The sequence below is a fragment of the Impatiens glandulifera genome, chromosome 4 (genome assembly GCF_907164915.1).
Source record: "Impatiens glandulifera chromosome 4, dImpGla2.1, whole genome shotgun sequence".
Lineage (NCBI taxonomy): Eukaryota > Viridiplantae > Streptophyta > Magnoliopsida > Ericales > Balsaminaceae > Impatiens > Impatiens glandulifera.
The window spans coordinates 51,035,074-51,059,957 of NC_061865.1; the positions used below are offsets into that span (position 1 = coordinate 51,035,074).

General features: G+C 32.0%; 4 protein-coding genes across 7 annotated transcripts; 2 read left to right on the forward strand and 2 right to left on the reverse strand.

Annotated features, from left to right (window-relative positions):
* The first annotated feature begins 846 nt into the window (after positions 1 to 846).
* On the forward strand, positions 847 to 8,653 carry LOC124934269 (synaptotagmin-2-like). 4 transcript variants are annotated; one of them, XM_047474773.1, is made up of 9 exons: positions 847 to 2,109; positions 2,625 to 2,866; positions 3,725 to 3,743; positions 4,326 to 4,531; positions 4,723 to 4,832; positions 4,958 to 5,056; positions 5,742 to 6,168; positions 6,230 to 6,346; positions 8,640 to 8,653. In XM_047474773.1, the coding sequence occupies exons 1-8, from the start codon at positions 1,418 to 1,420 to the stop codon at positions 6,316 to 6,318; spliced, it is 1,884 nt and encodes a 627-aa protein (XP_047330729.1). In that variant the 5' UTR covers positions 847 to 1,417; the 3' UTR covers positions 6,319 to 6,346; positions 8,640 to 8,653. The 4 variants fall into 4 exon arrangements, with proteins under 4 accessions (XP_047330729.1, XP_047330728.1, XP_047330727.1 ...); XM_047474772.1 differs by lacking the exon at positions 8,640 to 8,653 and adding an exon at positions 6,456 to 6,508; XM_047474771.1 differs by lacking the exon at positions 8,640 to 8,653 and adding an exon at positions 6,432 to 6,467.
* On the forward strand, positions 8,647 to 10,608 carry LOC124935346 (pentatricopeptide repeat-containing protein At5g06540-like). Its single transcript, XM_047475783.1, has one exon. It carries the CDS (start codon positions 8,647 to 8,649, stop codon positions 10,606 to 10,608), a length of 1,962 nt encoding a protein of 653 aa, XP_047331739.1.
* Positions 10,609 to 10,901: 293 nt separating this feature from the next.
* LOC124936370 (inactive leucine-rich repeat receptor-like serine/threonine-protein kinase At1g60630) lies at positions 10,902 to 14,459 on the reverse strand. The gene is made up of 2 exons (XM_047476865.1): positions 12,862 to 14,459; positions 10,902 to 11,673 (listed from the first exon to the last, which is right to left on the reverse strand). Exons 1-2 carry the CDS (start codon positions 14,168 to 14,170, stop codon positions 11,018 to 11,020), a joined length of 1,965 nt encoding a protein of 654 aa, XP_047332821.1. The 5' UTR covers positions 14,171 to 14,459; the 3' UTR covers positions 10,902 to 11,017.
* Positions 14,460 to 21,499: 7,040 nt separating this feature from the next.
* LOC124936576 (TIMELESS-interacting protein) lies at positions 21,500 to 24,803 on the reverse strand. Its single transcript, XM_047477083.1, has 5 exons — positions 24,427 to 24,803; positions 24,179 to 24,301; positions 22,940 to 23,039; positions 22,142 to 22,278; positions 21,500 to 21,971 (listed from the first exon to the last, which is right to left on the reverse strand). Exons 1-5 carry the CDS (start codon positions 24,727 to 24,729, stop codon positions 21,789 to 21,791), a joined length of 846 nt encoding a protein of 281 aa, XP_047333039.1. The 5' UTR covers positions 24,730 to 24,803; the 3' UTR covers positions 21,500 to 21,788.
* Between the last annotated feature and the right edge of the window lie 81 nt (positions 24,804 to 24,884).

Sequence of the window (24,884 nt, forward strand, 5' to 3'; positions counted from 1 at the left end):
ATCAGACGAACGATATAAAATATGTTATAGTTAAAACCGTTAGTGTTGTGGTACCTTGATCATATCTCAATGTCTCAATAAAGGAGAAACTAACCGTCAAATTTAAATATAATAATTCATATAAACTAATATTTTTCTTTATAATTTTGGGTTCTAGCTAGTTTTTGAAGTTTTAGACACTTTTTATCTTGTTATGTTTTATTGTTTAATGGATTCATTCTTTCATTCGGGTGAATTTGAGCATTTGACCCTAAAAATAGGCTGAATTGAGGGAAGTGAGGGTGACTAATTTAAATAGCGCTGGTGACCCTCTTTTTTTTTAATGACAATTACACCCTTGCGTAACGCAACTCCAGTTGCGTGACGCAACCGAATTTTTTTATTTTTTTTTTCAAATATTTTTTTTTCCGTCTCGCGGTTGCGTGACGCACCTGGGATTGCGTGACGCACCTGAGGTTGCGTGACGTACCTGGGGTTGCGTGACGCACCTGGGGTTGCGTGACGCGATTGCGTAACGCAACGGGGGTTGCGTGACGCAACTGGGGCATTTTCGTCCAAAAAATTTCATAATTAAAATTTTTTGAAAAATAAAAAAATAAAAAATTGCGTCACGCAACCTGAGGATGCGTGACGCAATAGGGGCATTTTCGTCAGAAAAAAAAAGAGGGTCACCAACTATATTTAAATTAGTCACCCTCACCAAATGCATTTAGGCCTCTTTTTAGGATCATTTGCTCAAATTTTCCTTTCATTCTCATATTAGTCATACATTGCATACATTTAAAAAAGAAAAAAAAATAGTTATTTTACTATTTTCTATGAAGAAATATTATACGAGTACCATACCATCTCTCGTCTACCTGCGGTTGTTATCCACGTCTGCCAAATTCCTTCCTCTGCACTTTCTTTCTGAAGATTTGATGAAGTACGCAATCTGGAATCTTCTTCTTCTTCAGAATCTCTTAAAAAAATGCCTTCATTTATGGTGAGAAGAGAGAATCTCTTTCCATTCATTCATTCACCATTCTTATCTTGCCCTGTTGAATCTCTCTATCTCTCTCACCATTTCTAGTATCAACTCAAGCCGATAGAAAGCACAATACTCTCTTGTCTACTCTCTCTTTAGATAATACCCCATTACAATCTTACAGAGACCTTGAATAAGTCTCTCCTTCTTTCTCCCTTTCCTCACGTATGTCTTATCATCTAAATTCCTCATCTCCTACATATGTGTTTCTATCCATCCAAATGTTTCCACTTATTCGAACCCATTTGGGTTTCAACTTATACCCCTAAGGGTTTCTCCTGTTAGACGAGAATTCATGTCCACTAGTTCATTTACTTTGTTATCGATCAGTGTGAGTTTTCATGCTGATCATCCTGAGCTCTATCAACTTTACCTTTTCGTCAGAAATAGATGATTTCAAATTCACTTTCTTCCTTCCCCCCTCTCTCATTCTTCCCATGTAAAATCGATTCTGGTAGGAAGAGGAAAAAATCGTCTGGAGTTGTTCGTTTGAACAACTCTCTGCCAACTGATGGCCAAGATCGTAATTTGAACCTGGAATTCACCAATGAGGAGAAAGACAATTCATCCCAACAATCCTTCTCTAAACATTCAAACAATTTCACTAGTTTCCAAGATGATCCTATAGTTGATAAGTTAAGAACTCAACTGGGGGTTATACACCCTATTCCTTCACCACCAATCAATCGGAATGTTATTGGATTATTTGTCTTTTTCTTCTTTGTTGGAGTTGTATTTGACAAAATCTGGACATTAAGGAAGAGAAGGAGGAACAAGTCTGATGGTGAGATTCGTCCTGGTGCTTGGCCTCAAGTGCCTACAAGCTTCTCATTGTTTCTTGAAAAGGATTTACAGAGAAAAGAATCTGTTGAATGGGTGAACATGGTTTTGGGTAAGTTATGGAAGGTTTACAGAGCTGGGATTGAAAACTGGATCATTGGCTTGCTTCAGCCTATAATTGATAATTTAAAGAAACCTGATTATGTGCAAAGAGTTGAAATTATGCAGTTTTCTTTGGGAGACGAGCCGTTGTCGGTTAGGAATGTTGAGCGCAGAACTTCTCGTGGGGTCAATGATCTGCAGTAAGTGATTAAATGGGGAACTGTATAAAGGTTCTTCTTAGTTTCTTTGATTGTGTCTCATGCTTCTTAGGTTTGCTTTTGAAAGTATCACAGTAAATGCATTTTGAATTGAATAGTTGACAAATGAATTGGAATAGTTTCTCTACATTCATGATAAAACTGCAAAACCAAAATGTGAATCTTCTTGTCATGGAATTTCCTTTTTAGTGGATCATCATGTTCGTCGTCTGCAGGTGACATAGTGGACCTAATCGAGTAGTAGGGCTAAATAAATCTTCTCTTTTCTGATTAAATCCTGTTTTATGCAAAGTAGACATGTTCTTAGTATAATCAGGTCCTTTTAGGTATTTTGAGAGATTTTTATCAATTAGGATCAATTTCTGGCAATTCCCTAATGAGTTTATCTCTAATAAACAAAAAGAATTTCTTTTTCAGCATAATGTTCATTGCCTCTTCCGATAATCCCACATTTTATGGTCTTTAACATTCTCTATTCATTCATTTTTCTTATCAAGGTACCAAATAGGCCTTCGGTATACAGGGGGTGGTCGTATGTTGTTAAAGCTTTCTCTGAAATTTAGTGTTATTCCCATTGTGGTACCAGTTGGAGTGCGAGATTTCGACATTGATGGTGAACTGTGGGTAAAATTAAGATTAATACCTTCAGAGCCTTGGGTAGGAGCTGCTTCATGGGCCTTTGTCTCACTTCCAAAGATAAAGTTTGAGTTGTCACCATTTCGTTTATTCAACATAATGGGTATGTTTTAGTTTAATGATCCTAGATTTTGAGCTATCCATCTGCATTCATACGTTACATCAAGCTCATGTGATGCATTCCATTTGATTTTTTTAGGGTATATAGTATACACCATAATTCTTGTATATCAATTGGGAGAAGCTTATAGAATGTAGGGTATATACTGATATATGGTGCTTTTTGATAAAACTGAAATTAAGTGTTGAATGTGAATAATGAATTTTAAGTGAGTGAAGTGTATGAAAACTAAATGTTGAATAAACCATCACATATATAAGTTGATTTGATAAATGTGGAACTAATGTGGGGAAAGTATGGTAAAAGACTGTTTTACTCTTATAGTGATGTAATTTGATTCATTTCAAGGGGGTTAAAGTTATCGGTTTGTACGCTCTTACTATATTACTGAGTTAAGTCAAAAAGTTTATTTTATCTTATTTAGATTAATTTGAATTGAATGTAAATAATTAAGTGATTTTAAATAACAGTTATCAAATGAACTTAATTGAAATAAACACTTAATTATTTATAACAAGTGATAAGTTGTGTTGTCAAACTTATCTTACCGCTATTTAAATTGACACTATGAGTACAACATACTAGGAAGTCCTGAAATTAGTGATTTTCTTTAACCAAATCACAATTGAAGCAGGAAACAAGTTTAAGGAGATAAAAATGGTTCTTCTGCATAAAATTTTACAATGGCTTTGCTTCTTGTTCAAATCATTATTGCAGTTGGAAAACCTTTTGGTAATTTTAAGTTGTGCATATATACATTCTGTAAGGCTAAAATCGCAAAATGAGTGTCTATGGGTTCTAATGCTTCTTTTTGTTTTGTGTTGTCATGCATGGGTGCAGCGATTCCTGTTCTTTCCATGTAAGTGATTTCTCTCCTTGTCATTTCTTTCAAATTCTTCTCAAAGTGCTAATATTTTATTAGTCTCATCTGCCTAATTGCTAATAAATATAAATTGACATGTTTTCGAAACCACACACAGTAGCATAATATATTTATGGTTAACACGAAAAAGAGTCTAAGGCTTCAAGATTTACTTTCTTAGTTATCCCCTCCTTTCCTATTTGAACCTTATTTGAATAGCTTGCATCTACTTAGTCATTGTTTGATGTGTGGTATTGAGATTAAATTCAAATAACCAACTATCCATTCAACAATCTACTCATCAATCACATCATTCAAATCATCAACCAAGATACACTATAATTTCTTCATTATATATTTATACCCTAATGTCTTTTTATCCAAATAATATGATTTTTAATAATCTACATCAAACAAGGTTATTTTGAAATAACCACTTGTTATTCAAATAACCCTAGATCAAACAAGGCCTTTGTATTGTTGCAACTAATGATCTTTCTATAAAAGTTGACCTTCTTTCAAAAACAAAAAAGATTTTGCCATTAACTCCTCAGTAAAATGTCAACTCTGATGTCTCAGGTTCTTGACCAAACTTCTCACAGAGGATTTGCCAAGACTTTTTGTACGTCCAAAGAAGATTGTTCTAGATTTCCAGAAGGGAAAAGCAGTTGGTCTTGTCCCAAAAGACGTCAAAACTGGAGAACTTATAGAGGGGAACGAGGATTCTGTTGGAGAACTGTCAGTCACTCTTGTTGATGCTAGGAACCTTTCTTATATTTTCTCCGGTAAAATTCATTTCATTAACAATTTATATTCTGTATTCCCCTACTTTTAGAAGAATTCATTGATTGTATATTTCCTTAAAATTATGCTCACTGTTTATATTGTGTCCAGGAAAAACTGATCCATACTTTTAGAAGAATTCATTGATTGTATATTTCCTTAAAATTATGCTCACTGTTTATATTGTGTCCAGGAAAAACTGATCCATATGTTATCTTAAGCCTCGGAGATCAACTTATACGTAGTAAAAAAAACAGTCAAACCACTGTAATTGGCCCTCCAGGCAAACCAATTTGGAACCAGGTGATTTTCTGGACATGTACTCATTGTTCCTCTTTTCTTCTTTTCTTGCAAAATAATCATCTGTATTTTATTTACATGTGGCAGAAGATTTAGAACTGACGATAATGATGTTGTCTTACTGGCAGGATTTCTATATGCTAGTTACAAGCCCTAGAAAACAGAAGTTGTATATACAAGTCAAGGATTCCCTTGGATTCACGGATTTTACTGTTGGTACTGGAGAGGTAAATTTGGCCCAAGATTTGTTAAACATTTTTTTTAAAAAAAAAGGTAATTTTCATAGAAAAGAAGAGCGCAAAAAGTGTTCAATGGTTACAAATGAGGGAGGGAACACAAAGCAAAGCGAAAGACAAAACTATGAGCTAAATGCTGATAAGGTCAAAAAATTCTCGTACAAAAAACCGTCTTTCGAATAGAGGCAAACGTATGGAGCATAAACTCTTTATTTCTTTGGGTGCCAAAACTTCTCTCTTGAAAGGTTCTTCTGTTCCTTTCTTTCCAGATCATCCACCACCAGACGAGGGGATGGACTACCAGTCGTCCACAATATTATTGATGTTGCCCCAGCTGATCCAAGATTTGTTAAAGTTAATTGTGGATTTTCAATGTCATGCACCCTTCATTCATGAACATGATCAACTTGATATGCTCTTGCCACCATTTATATGATATAGTTGTAATCTCATCTTACTCAATATGATAGCCATTTTTTCACCAAGAAATTGTTTTATGTAGTTTTTGTTTTTTTAACTGAGATTTTTTGAAAAGACCTTGTTTGATGATAAAAATAGAAGTAGATTATAATGGGATTATTTTGGGTTACATGGCAAAGTATTTAATATTTAAAATGTTTGGTATGTTAGTTGATGATTTGAACTTGGCTTAACTATCTTCTCCCTTGATATCTAGGTTGATATTGCATCTCTTAAAGATACAGTTCCAACAGACAGGATTGTGGTTCTTCGTGGTGGATGGGGACTATTTGGAAAAGGGTCTGCTGGAGAAATACTTCTTCGACTAACATATAAAGCTTATGTAGAGGATGAAGAAGACGAAAAAGCCGAGGAAAAATATATGGATACAGATGATGAGTTATCTGATTCAGATGAATCAGATGAAAGGAATTGGAGAAGAAACTCAAGTGAAGCAGATAAAGAATTGTTCATGGATGTTTTAGCTGCTTTGCTTGTTAGCAAAGAATTCCAGGGGATTGTGTCATCTGAAACTGGAAAATCTTATGAAGATGATAAAAATGTCGTCTCTAAGGTGTCTAATTCTAAGTCACGTGATCTTAGTCTTGAATCGTCGGCTTCAATTCCTTCTGAAGAATCTAGAGGTATTATTATACTTTAAGCTTCTTCTTTGTGTTGTGGATAAAGAACTATTGATTTTTGTAGGGTCTCCCTTGGTTTGGCTTGCTGTAATCACAAGTCTAGCGCTGCTTATTTCCGTAAACATGGGTGGTTCTACTCTTTTCAATCCTTGAGATCCTTTTAGAAAGTTCTATAATACAGGTAATTGCGGTTATCTGTTTCTGTCCTCCATTGTGTTGAAAAATGGAATATACATGTTATTATATGGATTTTGTTTTTTTGTTAGTATATGATGCAATACATCTATTAGGGTTTTGATGAACCAATCAGATGAGGGCACGTTACCGACAAGTTAGATAATTATATCCATAGTCAACACGAAAGTCGTATTTCAGAATCGAGATACAACCTGGTAATTACATGTTTCAAGTGCATAGTCTCAAAAATATCAAGAGAAGAAAACATGGTTTCATCTTGAAGTAAAAGATTGTCATGAGTTATTATTTACTACAAGGTCATAGGAGCATTTTATATAATAATTTATGCCCCCACTTATATATGAAATTAGGGGTATATATAAACCCTAATAGATGTACTGAGTAGTATACAAGTATAGGTTAGGGTTAGAATCATAATGTTGGTAACTGAAAAACTAAGTGTCTCATCTATTTCATATTGATTATGGTGTTTTTCTCCAAACTTCACGTCTAAGGGGCTTACGTCTTTCATTTCACATTCAAAATCATTTACTAAAATAAAAGTAAAGACGTTCATTTTATATGTCAGAAATGTTCCGAGAAGATATTCAATGTTGCTCTCTTTTCAATTTTATTTTCTCATCTTTGTTTAATTTTTGATTTCTCCTCTTGTTCTGTTTCTTGACTGCAAAACGCACTTTCTAGCTTCATCCACATTCTCCAAATCTGTTGTACAGTAGGGCAGGCAAATTTTTATCCGACATGAAAACACTACCCGAACACGAAAAAATCAAGTTAGGGTAACGTATTTTTGGGTTTATGTCAAAATTATATCGACTTGTTTTCAATTTTCTTTTGTAGAGTTTTGTGTTTGTCATTTTCTACTTAATCATTTTCTTTTGTAGAATTTTTCTTATTGTAATATGAAATAAAAATATGTGATAATAATTAATTGGGATAAATCGGGTTAGGTTCAAGTTGGGTCGGATTCATGTCAATTACAAATAAATAAAATAAGTTAAGAGATTTTGATCCGAATTACTAAATAATGTCAGGTTAATATTACTCGTTAACCTGTCGCCTCTCAAAATAAAAATTTTTCCTCATCTAGTGTATATATTAGTGGATATTATAAAGTATTAACTTAAGATAATCATGTTGCAGATAAATGTTAATATTTATTATTTCAAATTTATAACTTAAAAGTAGCCTAAAAATATTTGTTATCCTTATTTTTCATATATGACATTTGTAAACATCTTTTTAGTATTGAATCTCCAAGTTATATAGAGGGGGACATATGAGGTATTTTAATTAATAAAATAGTTTATGATAAATATGAACCTAAAAAGCTTATATTTAAAAATAATATACTGGAATTCATTCAAATATTTTTTTTGTTTCTTAGCAAACAAAAATTAAATTAACTTTGGTGAGCATTTAAATTTCATTCATAAATTTAAATTTTCTTTTTATTTGAAAACTAGTCCACCTCAACTTAAAATATTGAAACTAGAAATATTTCATTTATAAATGTAATTTCAAATATAAAATTTTAATATTATAAAAAAAATATCTTCAATAATTTAACTTGTCTTAATTAAAAGTATTTTGAAATGAATGTTGATCTATACTAAAAATTAACAAATATATTAACTTAAAATATTAAAATATAATTTTAATTGGTGTGAATATTAGATTTATTAAGTAATTTGTTTTTATTCAATTGAATTATTTCAGGCCTAATAGCGGATAGTGCTGATGACCTTCTTTTTTTTCTGACGAAAATGTCTCTATTGCGTCACGTAACAATTTTTTATTTTTTTATTTTTCAAAAAATTTTAATTATAATTTTTTTTTGGAAGAAAATGGCTCAGTTGCGTCATATAACCCCAGTTGCGTCACGTAATCGCGTCACACGAAAAAAAAATATCTCGATTTCGGTTGCGTCACGCAACCTCCGACATGAGCAAAATCGTCCAAAAACAGTAAAATAGATCACCAACGTTTTTTCTTTTACATTTGCATTATCCGCTATTAGGCCTATCAGCGGGGTAGTCTCCTCAAATTTCCCCTTTATTCATTCACACTTACGTGGAATAAGAAAAAAAAAATTAACTCATTATTATTCAATGTCTATTACTTATAAATTTGAAATTTATATATTTGTTTAATAAAAAAATATTTTAAATTATTATTTTATTTATAATTTTATACATTTAACCAAAAAAAAAAAAAAAAACCTAAACCCATTTCTTTTGATTTCTCTCTAAACCTTTACTTTCTTCGCAAAGAAGAAGAAAAATGGCGGCCATGACTTTCATGGAGCCGCCTCCGCTCCCGCTCGTCACGATCCCAAATCCGTCGCTAGAACCTTCACCAGTCGTATCCAAACGTCCTAACAAAGCTATTTTGAAACTCCTCAATACAAAGTGTACAATTTCTCTTCAAAATCTCAAACAAGCTCACGCCTTCATTCTCAAAAACAATCAAATCAAAGACCATTACGTCGCCGGAACATTACTCAAATGTTACGCAATCCCAGATTTCAAAACCTTCACTTCATCCTTCAAAGTCTTCAATCAAATCGCCAACCCAAATGTGTTCGTCTTCAATGCTTTAATCAAAGGTTGTTTACACAACAATCGACAGAACAAGGCTTTATCTTTGTATCAATCTATGGTTTCTGTTGACGCGAATATGAATAAGTTCACTTACCCTGATTTGCTTAAAGCTTGTTCAGACTTGCAAGATGTTAAAACAGGGATGCAAATTCATGCCCATGTAGTGAAACATGGTCTTGGAGGAGATAGGCATATAAAAAGTTCTGGGATTCATATGTATGCTTCGTTTGGGAAACCGATTGATGCAAGAAATGTTCTTTATTGCGGTGGGAAATTGGATATTGTTTGTTTGAATGCTATGATTGATGGGTATATGAAATGTGGTGATGTTGAAGCAGCTAAGGATTTGTTTAATCATACAGAGGAAAAGAATGTTGAAACATGGAATGCGATTATCAGTGGTTTAGTGAAATGTGGTATGATTGAAGATGCACGGAAGATGTTCGATGAAATGCCTGAAAGAGATATTGTTTCATATGGTGCAATGATTGATGGTTATAATAAAGGAGATGAATGGAAAAAGGAAGCTATGGAAATCAATCTCATGATGCATAAACAAGAACAATTCAAGATGAATGAGTATGTTCTCTCTTGTTCTATAATTGCTTGTGCTAATATAGGAGCTCTTGATTTTGGTAAACAGATACATACTTACATTAATACCAATTCGATACCGATAAACGCCTTAATAGGAAACTCATTAATCGATATGTACGCTCAATGCGGACAGATCGCTTTGGCTTTATCTGTTTTCGAGAATATAGAATCGAAAGTATTATCCAATTGGAACGCCATGATTTCTGCATTCGCCTTGCACGGCCAAGCGGAGGATTCTGTTAGACTTTTTCGTAAAATGCAGAGACGTAAAGTAAATCCAAATCATGTAACCTTTGTCAATATGTTGAATTCGTTCTTGAACGAGGGGAAATCGATTGAGAAGGGGGTGAAGTATCTGAAATACATGAAGTCGATTTATGGAATCGACCCTATTGTAGATCATTATGTTTGTGTGGTTAATATATTGGGGAAGGCGGGGATGATAACCGAGGCTGAAGAATTAATCAACTCGATGACGATCAAACCGAATGCTAAGGTTTGGGGAGCACTGTTGAATTCTTGCTTGATGCATGAAAATTTAGGTTTGGGGGAGAAGATTGGGAAAATGTTAGTTGAAATGGAACCGGAAAATGGAAGGTGGTATGAATTGTTGACGAAAATATACGCAAAGGGAGGAAAATCGGAGGAAGTGGAGAAATTGAGAGAAGTAATGAAAGAACCGATAATCGGGAGAAGAAGCAGCATGATTTATGTTAACGGAGAAGTGCATGTTTTCGAGGCGGGCGAGGAAAACTCGCATCCGAAAATGAAGGAGATTGAAGCGAAAATGGGCGAGATGGTTGAGAAAATGAAACCGGAAAGTGTGTTTGATTGTAGCGAAAAGCTTGCTATTGCGTTAGGGCTGGTGGTAATGACAAATGGTGATGAGAGGATTCATGTTGTTAATAACAGACGAATCTGCGATGATTCCCATCTTGTTGTTAAGGCTATTTCAAGAGTTTATGAGCGCAAAATTATAGTTCGAGACGGAGTTTCCTATCATAAGTTTGTCAATGGTATTTGTTCTTGCAACGATTTTTGGTAGTAGTAGTTATAGTAATCGGGCTGGCTGATCTGACATTACCAGAAAATCTTCGAGAAAACAAGTTTTTTTTTTTTTAATTTTCAACTTCACATGTTCGATTTTCCTCTTTTTAACGAGGAAAAAGGATTGTGCTGTCCTAAATAATGTTTTTTTTGTTTTGTCATATTATGTATCATAAAAATACAGAATTAGAACATGAAATATATAAAATATTCCAAAATAACTTTCATTATGAATCAATTTTTCACTAGAATATACCATTGGATGACATGTATTGGTTCAATATAAAGAGATGATAAAAGTTTACTTCAATATAAAATGAATCAACCCTAATTTGTTTCCTTCAAAAACCTCATAAGATAAAACAAACAAACACAACATATAATATAAATTATACACATGAAATGAACTATATGCCTGCATGTTCTTCCCTCGGTAAACTTTGAACCGTATCGGACCACCTCCCGGGCGAATGATCGCTACTATTCGACGAAACATGAGCCTCGGCTCTCGCCTCCCTAACCATCCTCAACACGTCCCTAACAACCGGCCTATTCTCGGGCACAACGGCTACACACGCCATTGCAATGTTCAACAAAGCATTCAATTTATCTTCCGAAGGCGGTCCATCGTCTGACTCAGTCTCATCCTCCCTAACGGATCGGACCCATCTTGGGATATCCGATCCGTGTTCCTGAACAAGGTCTTGAAACGGGGTCTTGCCCGTGAGGAGTTCGAGAACAAGAACTCCAAAGCTGTAAACGTCTGCTTGTTGGGTGGCGGGTGGTTTGGTGATTATGCGACATTCGGGTGCTCTATAGAATAGGGAGGAGGCGCTCGATTCGTCGTGGGTTGACTCCGGGTTTCTCATGAGGGATGAGACTAGACCGTAGTCAGTTAGGCAGGATTCGAAGTCGGGTCCAAGAAGGACATTTGAGGATTTTAAGTTGCCGTGGGTGAGGCCCGGGTTTTGGTGGATATATAGTAAACCGGCAGCTACATCTTCAGCTATTTTCAAGCATGATGTCCAGTGAAGAGGCTTTCCTCCACCCGAACCTCTCGACCCTGATCGAATAAAAGTTTTAAGTTCGATTCACACTAAAATAATCAAAAACTATGTTACAATGATATGCAAAAATTATAGTTCCCATCACGAAATAACAAATAATTGTATTCCTATCATTCAAAATTATCTAAAAAATAAGTTGAAAACAAACAAATGATGAACATTTATTATGTTTATCAAAATACCACAATGATTCAAAATATTATTATTTTTATATAAAATAGGAAATTGAAACTATCATTTATATCTTATATAACAAAATTATTCAATCTTATAACAACTAAACACAAGTTAAATGAATGTGACACAATCCTAACTTTCTAAAATTAAAAAATAATAAAAATATGAATTATTTTAATTATACTAATTTTAGAAAGAAATTAGTACAGATTTAAATTTAGCTAGAGACAATTTTATGCATAAAAGTAGGCATGAGCTGTCACTCAAATACAAATACTACAAAAAGTAATAAGAATACAGTCCACTTCTTGAAAGGTTTATTTATATAGAAATAAACTGATTTTTAAAAATTCCTTTATTTAGGTCAACTTTAAGAAATATCATTTTATTAATTATCAAAAATATTAATTTATTTCAAATAATATATAAAAAAGACATATATAGATGTCAATTTTGTTTCTCTCTAACAATTCCTATAGAAACGTTAGTCTATTCAATTTTTTTAGTTATTTGAGTTTCTCAATTTTAGTTTTTACTAATCAAATTTGAATAAATTCTAATAAAATCAAACTGAATTCGAATTTTATTTTCTTGAAAATCAAAATTTTAATATATTATATAATATTTAATTAAAATAAATAATAAAAGATAATATAGTTTTCGGTTTGATTTTTGAGTTAAAATCTCAACCCAAAAATTAAATCGAAAACCGTATTTGAAAAGAAAACCCGAAAATAAAATTCAAATATTGTTGGTATAAAATCATATTTTTATTTCTAATATAATTAATTTTAATAAATTAAAATAATCACTAAAGTTAAGTTTACCCTAAGTGGCTAAGTAGCACCTCACGTGTTCATCCCATCAACCACCCCAAAAAAATAATAAAAAAATAAACCCTAAATTATTAGTACTATTAAATTTAATAAAAATAATTAATAGATCTTAAACCGGGCCCCACCAGAATAAAAAAAAATAAAAAAACAAGAGAGAGAAAGAATCGTTACCGTGAATGAGAGAGAAAAGGCTTCCGTTAGGAAAATAATCATAAACAAGCAAACGTTCTTCCTTAGCTTGAAAATAGGCTCGGATAGGAACTAGGTTCGGATGCCTTAACCTACCCAATATATCCATTTGTCTTCTAAATTCCTCCACTCGCGGATACCGCGCGTCCCTCAAACGCTTCACCGTAACAATATAGCCGGATTCCATAACCGCCTTATAAGTACTCCCTACCGTCCCTCTTCCCAACGTCTCCGCCGACGCTTTCAAAAGATCTTCAAGACTGTAATTCATTCCCTCTTCACCATCTCCGTTTATAAATACCAGTTTTCCCATTCCTCCGGCGTCTTCTCCGGCGGCGTCTTCCCATGATAACTTAGCAGCGGCGCCGGCGCCGCTGCTCCCTGCTCCCTCCTCTTCTTTCACGGCGGCGGTAACCGTTCTCGATCCAGCCTTCCCGCCTCTCTTACACACAATACACAGAATCATCAAACAAACGAGGATTAACGCGAATCCGCCGACGCTACCGGAGACGACTGCTACTATCTGCCTTTGACTCAATCGATTCTTCTTCTTGTTTTCCTTCAATTGCGTATAACTAGGGTTTGGAGAAGGAGAAGGTGAAGTTAATCCGCATTGTGAATCGATCTGTTCGCCGCAGAGATCTGTGTTACCTGAGAAGGAGGAGTTAGAGAATCTAATCAAGGCGGGAGTGAGCGGGATCTGACCGGTGAGACGGTTATTTGATACATTGAAGAATCTTAAGCTAGTTTGGTTGAGAGGTGGAATGTTGTTTGTGAACTTGTTGTTATCTAGGTATAGGATGTATAAGCGCGGGAGATTGAGAAGGGAGATCGGGATTTGGCCGGAGATTTTGTTATTAGATAGGACTATTACTTTGAGACGGTGGAGAAGGGAAAGAGAGGTAGGGAATTCGCCGGTGAAGTTGTTGTTGTTGAGATAGATTGATTTGAGATTTTGTAGGTTTGAGAGATCTGGAATTTGACCGGTGAGGAAGTTTTGTTTGAAGCTTAGGACACGGAGTTGATCTAGTTGGTTTAGAATGGTGGAGTTTAGATCATTGGTGAGGTTGAAGTTTTCGAGGATGAGTTTTGTTACTCTTCCGTTTAAGCATTGTTTGATTCCTTGCCATTTACATGGATCTGTTCCTTGCCATTTGAGATTGTTTTGGGTGTCGATTTCTGATTTGAGAGATAAGAGAGTGTTGGCATCGTTTGAGGAGATTGAAGAAATGAGTAATGTGGTGAAGATGAAGATGAAGAACAGAATGATGATGCTAGTGGAGGACTTCATCTTCTTCAATGGGGGTCATGATAGATTCATTGTGATTCTGCAAATATGAATAAATATGATGGTATGATAGGTCTGTTTTGGTGGGTCAGGTTGAAGTTTGAAGAAAATGGAAGAAGAAGATGAAGATATTTGATTACTGGTAAGTAATGACAGTATTTATTAATGTGTTCTTCCTTCTTCTTTGATGAGAAACTGTGAGTCTCTCTCTCTACTGTATAAATAAAGAATAGAGAGAGAAAATCATGGCTGTATTTCACGTGAAGTGGGTGTGATGCTGAAACAATAATACCCAAAAATACTCTCATCTTTCTTGAAGATTGGATTAAATAAAAACTGGTGGTGCTGGTTGGAATTTCAAGATTCAGCTTTAGATCCAACATGACTAGGATGTCAATGGATTTTTATCATTTTTGTTCCGTTTTTACTTCGGGGATTATTTTACGAATTATTTTACTACCATCCCAGTTCGGTTTCGGATAATTTCTGTAGGGTACTATTTTACTACCATCCCGGTTTGGTTTCGAGGAATTTCTGTTGGGTACTGTTCAGACTTCAGAGCGAGAACACAAATATCATCTCAATATGTCAATTACGGGTTAAATTGGAAAGAAACTTTCGCAATTCGATTTGGTTACCGCTTTGCGGTTTCAAATTGTGATACTTAAATATGATCCCATTTCATTTTCTTTAAATATATTTATGGGTTTACTTCATTTAACACGAAAATGTCACAATTGGTAACTTTAGAAAAAAGATTATAGTTAGTAAAGTGAATGAAATAGAACATGATTGACCATTCAATGAATGAATAAGTTTATAATTTGAAACAAAGAAGTAAAGTAGCCCATTATTTTACCCAAAATGAATTGTGAAATAGACAGATAATTGTATAGATGGCATTGGCCACTTATTTATTATAAATGTTTTTAGAATAAGTTTTTTTAGATGATTAATCACAATTTGAGACTTAAATAAGTTACTAATAAATGATGATGTTTACATGTTTTAAGAATTGAGAGGAAAGAAACCTATTATGTAGGTTCATAAGTTAAAAGATTAAAGTTTAAAATATATTTTTTTTATATGATATTAATTTTCATTAAATCTGAGTTACATATACAACATTAATTTACAAATAAAATAACATCTAAAAAAAAATTAGATCATATAATATAAATTTTCAAAGATTAATATTTTAATTAAACTAATTCACCAATCACGCGATTTTTTTAAATAATTTTAAAGACAAACTCATTTGAATTCAATAACATTGAGTGATGAATTAGAACCAGTCGAACAAACCAATTAAACGACGTTGGGAAAATCTCTAACCTATAATTCTAAATGGCAGTAAAAATTATTTTTGTCCGAAAGTTAGTAATTGACGCCGAAAAAAGTTCTGTCAAATAATAACTGATCATCTACCAATATGGTTAAAATAACGAGAAATCTATCGAAATCATTAAAAGATACTGGTAAAAAACCATTCGGATTAAAGATAAATTTCAAAACCTCTTTTAAAGAAAAAACTTCACATCCGACAACATTATCTTTTTTGTTGCAAAGAAAAAGATGAATACGCACTCGAAAAATGGTCACCAACACGATTAGAGGGTATGAGCAGCAGACGATTTACAAAAAAAAAATTGAGAGTATTATTCAGATTACAAAAATTCAAGACGATAAATCTATTATGACTAAATAGATTATCGTACCGAACAAAACACAACATCAATTTAAATATGAGTGATGGAGAGAGAAACAAGACACCTTCCAATGTTAAAAAAAGTTGCCCACCATGACTTTTTAAAAAAATTTATTTTTTTTTAAGTGTTTTTTCTTCTAATAAGTGGAAATTGTAACTCTTGAATAATAAAAAATATTCTATTTAAACCCTCTTATAACTTCTATCTAATATAAAATAAAAAATATTAAATTGGGGAGAGAGAGAAAGTGAGTATGTGGACAGCTTTGAATATTAATTAAATGGGCCTTGCTTGCTGAGTTTGACTGAAGTGTGATTGGGTGGTTTTACCCACTTTTGTTTTTCATAAAACTAAATAAATTAAATTATTTGAAATTTGTATGCAATAAACTTATTTTACACAAGAACTTCTATTAATAAACTTTCTGAAAAAAAACGTGATGAATGGAGATCTTGAGTCTATCTTGATCGATTCATAGGATTTGGGAATTCATCCAAATGAAGGCATTCAAGTTCACTAACACTTATATTTTCGAGTCTTACGGATGGGCTCTTCTGCCCTTTCACATGGAGAAGTAAAAATGTAATATTTTTTAAAATAATTACAACTCCCGGTATGAAAGCATATGAACATGGACAAATTATCGTAGGAGATTTAAACAGTTAATAAATGGTCTAAAACAACTTTTGATAGGATTATTGCGCCCGATCAGAGTAATTAATGAATATATTATTTATGCCTTATTCAATCTTGGTTATTTGAAAAAATAATAATTGATAGTAATTTTAAAAAATTATGGATATTTTTAATAAGAAGTCTTAAAGAATATTAATATATAATGATAAAATAAAAAGTATTTTAATAATTTGATTAATAAAATGAGTGAGGTAATTAATTTTGATTTAGTTATTAGTATGAGCGTCTTATCTATTTACCCCGTAAAGAAAACATGTAAAAAAAACTATTTTTAAGTAAATGCTAACAACTTAGGTTAATGTTTAAGGTTTAGCGTAAGAGTTGCCACATCTATAATCAAAAGCTTTGAATCTGATTATTCCAAATACCTTACTCTATTATATTACTCATAATAGAATAGTTTATTAAAATCACTAGCATTGTCCTAAAATTATTTTTTTATATTTGAAATTTAAAATTAATAAAAGAGAAGTAATAATATTTTAATTAATAAATTAAATAATTTAATAATTAAAATAATAATAATAATCTAAAACCAGCTCCTAAAGGTTGTTAGATCTTAGGATTTTGTTTTTGTATTTATATAATTTTTTAGAAAAAATCTCATTGGATAAAAAAAAAAATTTTGGATTTTGTAAGATTAATAATTAAAATATTTTTTTATATAAATTTAACAAAATTAAAGTAAAAATATTTTAGAATTTTAATTAATAAATAAAATATTTTTTAAATTAAAATAATAAAAATATAATTTTTTTATAGGATGAATTATTAAAAATATATATATGTAATTTAATAAAAACAAAAAAAATATATTTAAATTGAAAGAGTGATAAGAATAGTGAATTTGAGGAAGACATTCTCTTATATTTTCTCATATTAATAAAAATATATATTTTAAAAACTAAAATAAATAATTGTACATCAATGTAGTTCAACTTGTTTTATATTTATGTTTATAATTTTTTATATTTAAAATAAAAAAAATCTCTCATACTTTTTTTTTATTAAATTGAATTTTTAAATATAAAAATCTATTTTATAATTTAATTTTAAAATAATTGAAATAATTTTATTATTTTATCAAATAGAAATATACAAATTCTCAACCCATTATGAAACAACTTTCTGGTTTGACTGTGAGCCTACTCTGTGACTGTCAGTCGTCAGATCAAAGGGCTGGCTCTGGTGGGGGAGGACTAGACTGGAGCCAACCTCACTGTAAAGTACATATAATTCAGCCACCTAGGACGCCACGTCATACCCCTTATAATTGTGAGGAAAGTTCGTGACCATATCTCACTTCAGCTCAGGACCCTACCTAGCTAGGGTTTCATTACCAGCTCACACCACATAATTATATATATATATTTTTTATTTTTTTTAAAAAAAAATAATTCAAATTTTTACAATAACATTTTTCAATTAGTTACAAATATATGATTATATAAATAAAAATTACAAATTTATTCTTTTAAAATTTTCAAATATCTTAAGAACTTTGTATATAGAGCCTGAAATGGACGAGAAGACAAAAATATTATGTTTGGATTAATTTATAATTAATTCAATAATTATTAGGCTTTTAATGCATTATTTACCGTGTCGGGCTATTATGTAATAAACATAAACTAAAATGATCAATGCGATATTAAAAAGGTTTATGTGGTACGTAGGTTATGGAATAAATGCGTAAAACCAAAAAATTATTTAAATATCTATGAGGACTCGTATATAAATAACCGAAATCTAATAAAAATGGTTATGGTCTCCAGACACATTGAACTTAATACATGTCGATTGATATTAGTAGGGTTACAGCATTCAGTATTTAAGATTAGGGATGACAACGGGTACCCTACCCGCCGGGTAGTGAAATACCCATTCCCGAACTCAACTTTCATTATACTACCCGACTCCGACCTCGAACCCAATGGGTATCTATACATCTATCCCCATCCCCGATTAATCGGGTATCCGATCCCCGACAGGTACCCTATTACCCGATTAAAAAACTAACAAGATTATAAATATTGAAGAAAAAAAACATAACTTTAATCATTTTAAAATTAGTAATATAAAATGTTAAAAATACAAATAAAACAATTACTTACCTACATATTTATTTTTGTTGATCTTAGAAAAATAAACTAGAATAGAGAAAAAATAGAATATACTTTAAAAAAAAGTTAAAGAATTAAGATGAAGAATGAGATAAACAATATTTTGTCAATAAAATAAAGTTGAAGATTTATATAGAGAAATATATTTTTGGGAAATATAATTTATTTAAAGTTGATGTGTAGTGTATTTATGATGATATTTGGAATAGAGTTTGGATAAGACCAAATTAAATGATGTTTCTTTAATGATATTTGTAATGATGACAAATTTAAAAAGTCACACATTAAACTAATAAAAATATACATATTAATATAGTTGGGTATTGTGTTTGAGTTTCGCACACTTCTCGTCCCCGACCCCAAACTCGATTTAAAATACCCAAACCTGACCATCGGTACCCACATGTATCAAGCATACGGGTACCCATTGCCATCTTTAGGTAAGACACTCTTATTTTCCCATCGACAGAGAGGATTCACAGAGTGAGAAATCCCAAAGTGAAATTAAGGGTTGTGTTAGATTGGAAGATCTATCAACCGAAATTCATTGCAATAACAATGAAAGTTAAATGTATGTTCCGCTTCTAGTAATTGAATTGATCTATCATTTCAAATTCATTGTTTATCATTTGATAACTATTTAAAGTTTATATAAAGTATTAATAGATTTGTTTTGTATGAAAAATGCACTAACACCTAATCATGAAACAATCTCATCACTATTTAAGGATTATGGAATAAATAAGTTCAATTTTCTAATTTCATACAAAGAAGTGAGACCGGAGAATAACACTTTATTATTTGCAATGCGATGCCAACGATGAATTGACTATACAAAAGTCGTTCACTCATGTACCAATTCATCACTTGATTGCAAGTTTTTTTTTGTGAAGGAAGATGAGACATATAAAACATATAGTTTTTTACAAAGACGGTTATAAGATATAAAATAGGGAAACTACTCAAATGTGATGATTCAAGGTAAAAAAAAAGAAGAAGGAAACATAGGCTGAACAACTTTTTTTATTCAAATTGCAAAATTTATTTATTTTAAAATTAACTATATATATTAAAAAAGATAAAAATGGTTTAAGTTTAACGAAAAAGCGTAGCATTAAAATAAGATTAAAATAAAAAAATACTACTCAATAAGTTATTGATCTCGTAAATTTTTTAATGACTTTCCGGAACGAATCTAGAAAACGTCAAAGAATAATAACATTATTAATTATACGCACAGGACGACTACGATCGTTGAAAATTCGATTATTTCTCTCTAACCAAATAGTACACCAAAAAACAATTGGAATTATAACCCAAATATGAAAGTATGTCATATCAATCGCAGTATTCTAAACTTTTCAACAACTATTCAAAGACTCAGACATCACTCAATACTCAATGTATCTTAATAATACTCCACAAAAGGCTTAATATACTAGTCATCATTCGACAATACAAAAGTAAGTGAGTTATTGATTCAACATTCTCGTGACACATCCGACTAACTATAATACTTAAGAATTTCATTGTGAATAACGTTTGATCCAAAGAACGATATCTTAGTTAAAAACTTTAACTCTCAAAGTTTCCCAACAAAAAAATATATAAAATCATCTTAACGAAACAACTTAGAGTAGTGTCCCACAAAGAAACTGTCAATTTAAACATATAAAATTTATTATTTAAATATATTTATTTTGAAAATGAAAACGAGTTTTCTCCTATATTAGTTCACACTCGAACAAAAACATCTTTAGAAAAAGATGTATGTAGAATACATTCCATATTTATATAAGTTCAATTATTATATTTGTCCTCCCGCCAAAATTTAGGAAAAAGGATTATTCAAAATGTTTGGATAGAAATGAAAGCAAACCCATGTATGTACGTGATCATCTAAGTGGGGGGAGCCAACAAACAATTAAAGTATTTAATTTCAACAATCACATGGCATATTATTAATAATAAGTCAAGTCTATTATTAATTAATTATTGCATGCCACTTTTGTGTCATCTCTTTTACACCCTTGTAACTTCATCTTGTCTTCATTCAAAATGAACGTCCTAGCTTAACTTTTTTTTTTCAAATCTTGTATTCATTTGGCTTACAATTAATTAATTAACACTTTATTATTTTTAAAAATAATGTTATTCATAATTTAAAATTTTCAATTTCAATCTATAACAATACATTTAATTAATACATAAATGTACGGGTGTTCAACCGGCCGGTTAAACGGTTCCGGTTAATACCGACCGACCGTTAATGGTATCGATTTGACCTACCGGTTTTGATCGGTTAATCGAGTTTAACCAGAAACCGATAATTCAAAATTAAGTAATAAATTTATGAAATGATTTTTTAAAATATATTATTGTTTGTACTTTCCTATTATACCATTCTCCATATTTTCTCGTCTCTATTATAATATATTATATTAATAATATATAATTTTATTATAACAATATAATATATTTTATAACTATTTTGTTAATTTTTTTTATAGGTTCAATATAATATATTTTATAACTACACTTAATAAATCCAATTATTGAAACAAGAGTTGTGAAAATTTTATTGATGCTAGATATATCAAAACATATACTATAACTTGAACATCCAACATTTATCTCATCTAAATCAATTGACATCCAAACAAATTTATCTAATTTTATGGTCAAAACAACCCTAAATCCAACTCAAGAAAGTGTTTCCAAATAATAATATAAAATAAAAACAAAGCTAACAAACAGGAAGTGGTTGAAATATGTTTGAAAAGAGAAACAATATTGTTGAGATCCATCTAGATAGCTAGGAAACAGGAAGTGGTTGAGATTATATTTTGCTTAATATCTTAGAGAGTGATTTATATTAGCTTCACTTGGGAGGCACTAGATGACAATGCAAATGACTAAACTTGGTCATTAAAAAAATCAAAATTCGCATTTAGGTCCAAATACATAAGCAAAGATATATTAAGGTATTTCTCGGAAAAGAAATACCTTAATATGAACCATTTTGACAAAAGTATATATAAATTTTTGTATGAAAGTAAACATAGAAACAACAACCTTGCTTACGGAGATATGCTAGTGAAGTTGAGAAGCGGTGCGACCACGAGAGATGGCTCTTTGGAGGGCCTTCAACCTGTTAGCCTCCATTCTAGCTTTAACCTCGTCTGATATGGTTATTACATTGCTGCTCTGATTACTATTACTATTATTATTATTATTACTACAAGGCAATGCTTCAGCCTGCTCAGAAATTGGCACCTAGAAAATAAAAATAAAAGTGTACATTACCAATTCCATTAATGTTTGTTTTTATCTTATTGGTTGATTGCTTTTAAACAAAATAAATAATATGGGCCTATTTGGAGGAAACAATCAATCAATTGTTTGTTGTATAGTGAAAGCAACAATTACTTGGGTCAGTTAGTTACCTGTCCACTGAAAATCTCTTGGAGCATGTATTCTTCATCTTTCTCCTTTAGAGATGTGTCTTCATCTCCTTCAATTATTATGGGAGGAATGGGTTCCTCACAATTATTCATGGATCCTGGCTCAACAAGCTGCTCACCTGATTTCATTCATTCTTCCAATTATTTATTATTATTATTATTAACCAAGAAAAAATAACACTACAATCATCAGACACTCACAAGTACACATTTATATCAAATGGAGCCATCAAACATATAATGCCACAAAAAAGGACAACATCCAACCCCCACCCAATAACACTACTAAAAACATCTTCCTTTCTCTATCAACTTTCTACTTACCAAAAAAATTATTACCCTCATGACAAAGAACAAGGTATTCCTAAAGAAATTGATCATTTCAAGGCTAATTAAGTCATTTATTATTGAAAGAAAGTAGGATAGACTATGGTTAGATTTTGGGCCTTGTTTCATGTGGGTTATTTCAGGCATCCAATCAACCAACAATCAAAACACCCTCTATTTAAAATATATATATATTTATACACCTAATGTCTTTTTAACCAAATAACATCAAACAAGGTTATTTGAAATAACCACTTGGTTATTCAAATCATCCTAGATCAAATCATAATATATTATTTTAGTAGCCAGCTTGTGTTTCAGCATACAGTTGATTTGTGCCATCAATTAAACGAGAAAGAGGACAGGTATGTTTTTTTTATCGAATTACTGTTTTACCAATAGACACAACAAATCAGGAAACTATGAAGAAGTGTTAATATGCTAGCATTGTACCTTGCTCATCATTTATAATGACATTGTCTGGCATTGGTTCCTGTAGCTTTGTTGGGTCCTCTCCATTAGCAACTCTTTCTCTTAGTCCTTTAAGGCATGTCTGTTGAATAAAATATTTTATACCATAAATTGCAATCTAGAATGCACAATTGGAACTCTCATAGAACTCTAGCAGTCTTAATTAAGCTTGAACAAACTAATTTTGATGGTTCGGTTTGTTTTCCAGACTAATCATAAATACAAGTAAGAAGGTTAAGCTACTATATTACATTTGGAACTCTCACAAAACTCTAGCAGTCTTAATTAAGCTTGAACAAACTAATTTTGATGGTTCGGTTTGCTTGCCAGACTAATCATAAATACAAGTAAGAAGGTTAAGCTAGTATATTAAATTTGGAACTCTCATAGGACTCTAACAGCCTTAATTAAGCTTGAACGAACTAATTTTGATGGAATTCGGTTTGCATGCCAGACAAATCATAAATATAAGTAAAACAGTTAAGCTACTATATTACATTTGGAATTCTCATAGGACTCTAACAGCCTTAATTAAGCTTGAACGAACTAATTTTGATGGAATTCAGTTTGCTTTCCAGACAAATCATAAATACAAGTAAAACGGTTAAGCTACTACATTACATTTGAAACTCTCATAGCTTGAACGAACTAATTTTGATGGAATTCGGTTTGCATGCCAGACTAATCATAAATACAAGTAAAACAGTTAAGCTACTATATTACATTTGGAACTCTCATAGAACTCTAACAGCCTTAATTAAGCTTGAACGAACTAATTTGGATGGAATTCAGTTTGCTTGCCAGACAAATCATAAATACAAGTAAAACGGGTAAGCTACTAAATTACATCATGCAGTACTGTATAAAAGCTCACTAAATGATGTAACAACAGGTATATACTATTTTCAGCTCTAGAATTATCACGGGTATTCGAATAGAAAACCTGTAACTGATTTGACGAAACATTTATAATTTCACAATTTGAATTAGTTCACAATTGCACATGTTTTCGTATCTACTGATGCATCATGGATGTCAGGTATTAAAAGCACACTGGTATGAATTCATCCTTCTTTTTTTATTGAATTCAGACAGCTGTGCATTATAAAGCATGAAATTAAGTCAGATGCATCTCTATAATCAAATAATTGACAAACTATCATAACATCTACTTCTGTTCCTGTTTTTCAGATGAAAATTATGCACTTTGGTAAGTTTTACCTTGACACGTTTTGTGGAACCAACTTGTTCCACTTTATGAACAAACTGATCAAATGCATAGTAAGGAATCAAGTGAGAATGCCATCCAGCATATAGTCCCAATAGATTTCCCAAGTCACTAACCTGCAATTGACCATATGCATCAGAAAAAACAAATCATTCTGTTCAATTTAACAAAATAATCTACATTAGCTCCAAATCAGATTCCTGATATATCACATAAGCGACGAATCTAGAAAAAACAGTACCTCGTGACCATGACCGCGATACTTAAAACCACGAGGGAAATGACGGAGAACATAGCCAATGCCATCGTTGGAGAGAAGCGTTTCTGGAGTGAGTTTCGGCCTTATCCTAGGAGCTTTCTTAGGCTTTTCTAGCGTCTTAAGTGCAGCAAAACCGCCGGAGGCGCCGGTCTTGTTGGAGGATGAAGAAGGAAGGTTAGTCGAAGGTTCATTGCTAGGGTTAGAAGTAGGGTTTGAAGGACAATCACGGGACCAATGACCGGGACGGCCACACTTGTAACAACCAGTCGGTGCAGATCCGCTCATGATTTCTCTTTTCTGATCGGAATTTCTTACTTAGATGAAAATGAGCTCGATCGGAGAAAATGATCTGAATTGTGTTCTGGCGGGAATGGAGGGCGGGAAAACTGAATGCCTGAAATATATATTAGGGCTGGAATACTGAAATCTGAAATAGGACC

Bases quoted from the DNA above. Each gene is read 5' to 3' on its own strand.
- LOC124936370 (XM_047476865.1), bottom strand. From the start codon at position 14,170: ATGAAGTCCTCCACTAGCATCATCATTCTGTTCTTCATCTTCATCTTC. The intron at 11,674-12,861 runs GTAACGATTCTT...TTATTCGATCAG, and splicing joins CCTTTTCTCTCTCATTCACG to GGTCGAGAGGTTCGGGTGGA.
- LOC124935346 (XM_047475783.1), top strand. From the start codon at position 8,647: ATGGCGGCCATGACTTTCATGGAGCCGCCTCCGCTCCCGCTCGTCACG.
- LOC124934269 (XM_047474773.1), top strand. From the start codon at position 1,418: ATGATTTCAAATTCACTTTCTTCCTTCCCCCCTCTCTCATTCTTCCCA. The intron at 4,532-4,722 runs GTAAAATTCATT...TATTGTGTCCAG, and splicing joins CCTTTCTTATATTTTCTCCG to GAAAAACTGATCCATATGTT. The intron at 6,169-6,229 runs GTATTATTATAC...TGATTTTTGTAG, and splicing joins TCCTTCTGAAGAATCTAGAG to GGTCTCCCTTGGTTTGGCTT.
- LOC124936576 (XM_047477083.1), bottom strand. From the start codon at position 24,729: ATGAGCGGATCTGCACCGACTGGTTGTTACAAGTGTGGCCGTCCCGGT. The intron at 24,302-24,426 runs GTACTGTTTTTT...GGTCAATTGCAG, and splicing joins ATCGCGGTCATGGTCACGAG to GTTAGTGACTTGGGAAATCT. The intron at 23,040-24,178 runs GTAAAACTTACC...TTTATTCAACAG, and splicing joins GTTCCACAAAACGTGTCAAG to ACATGCCTTAAAGGACTAAG.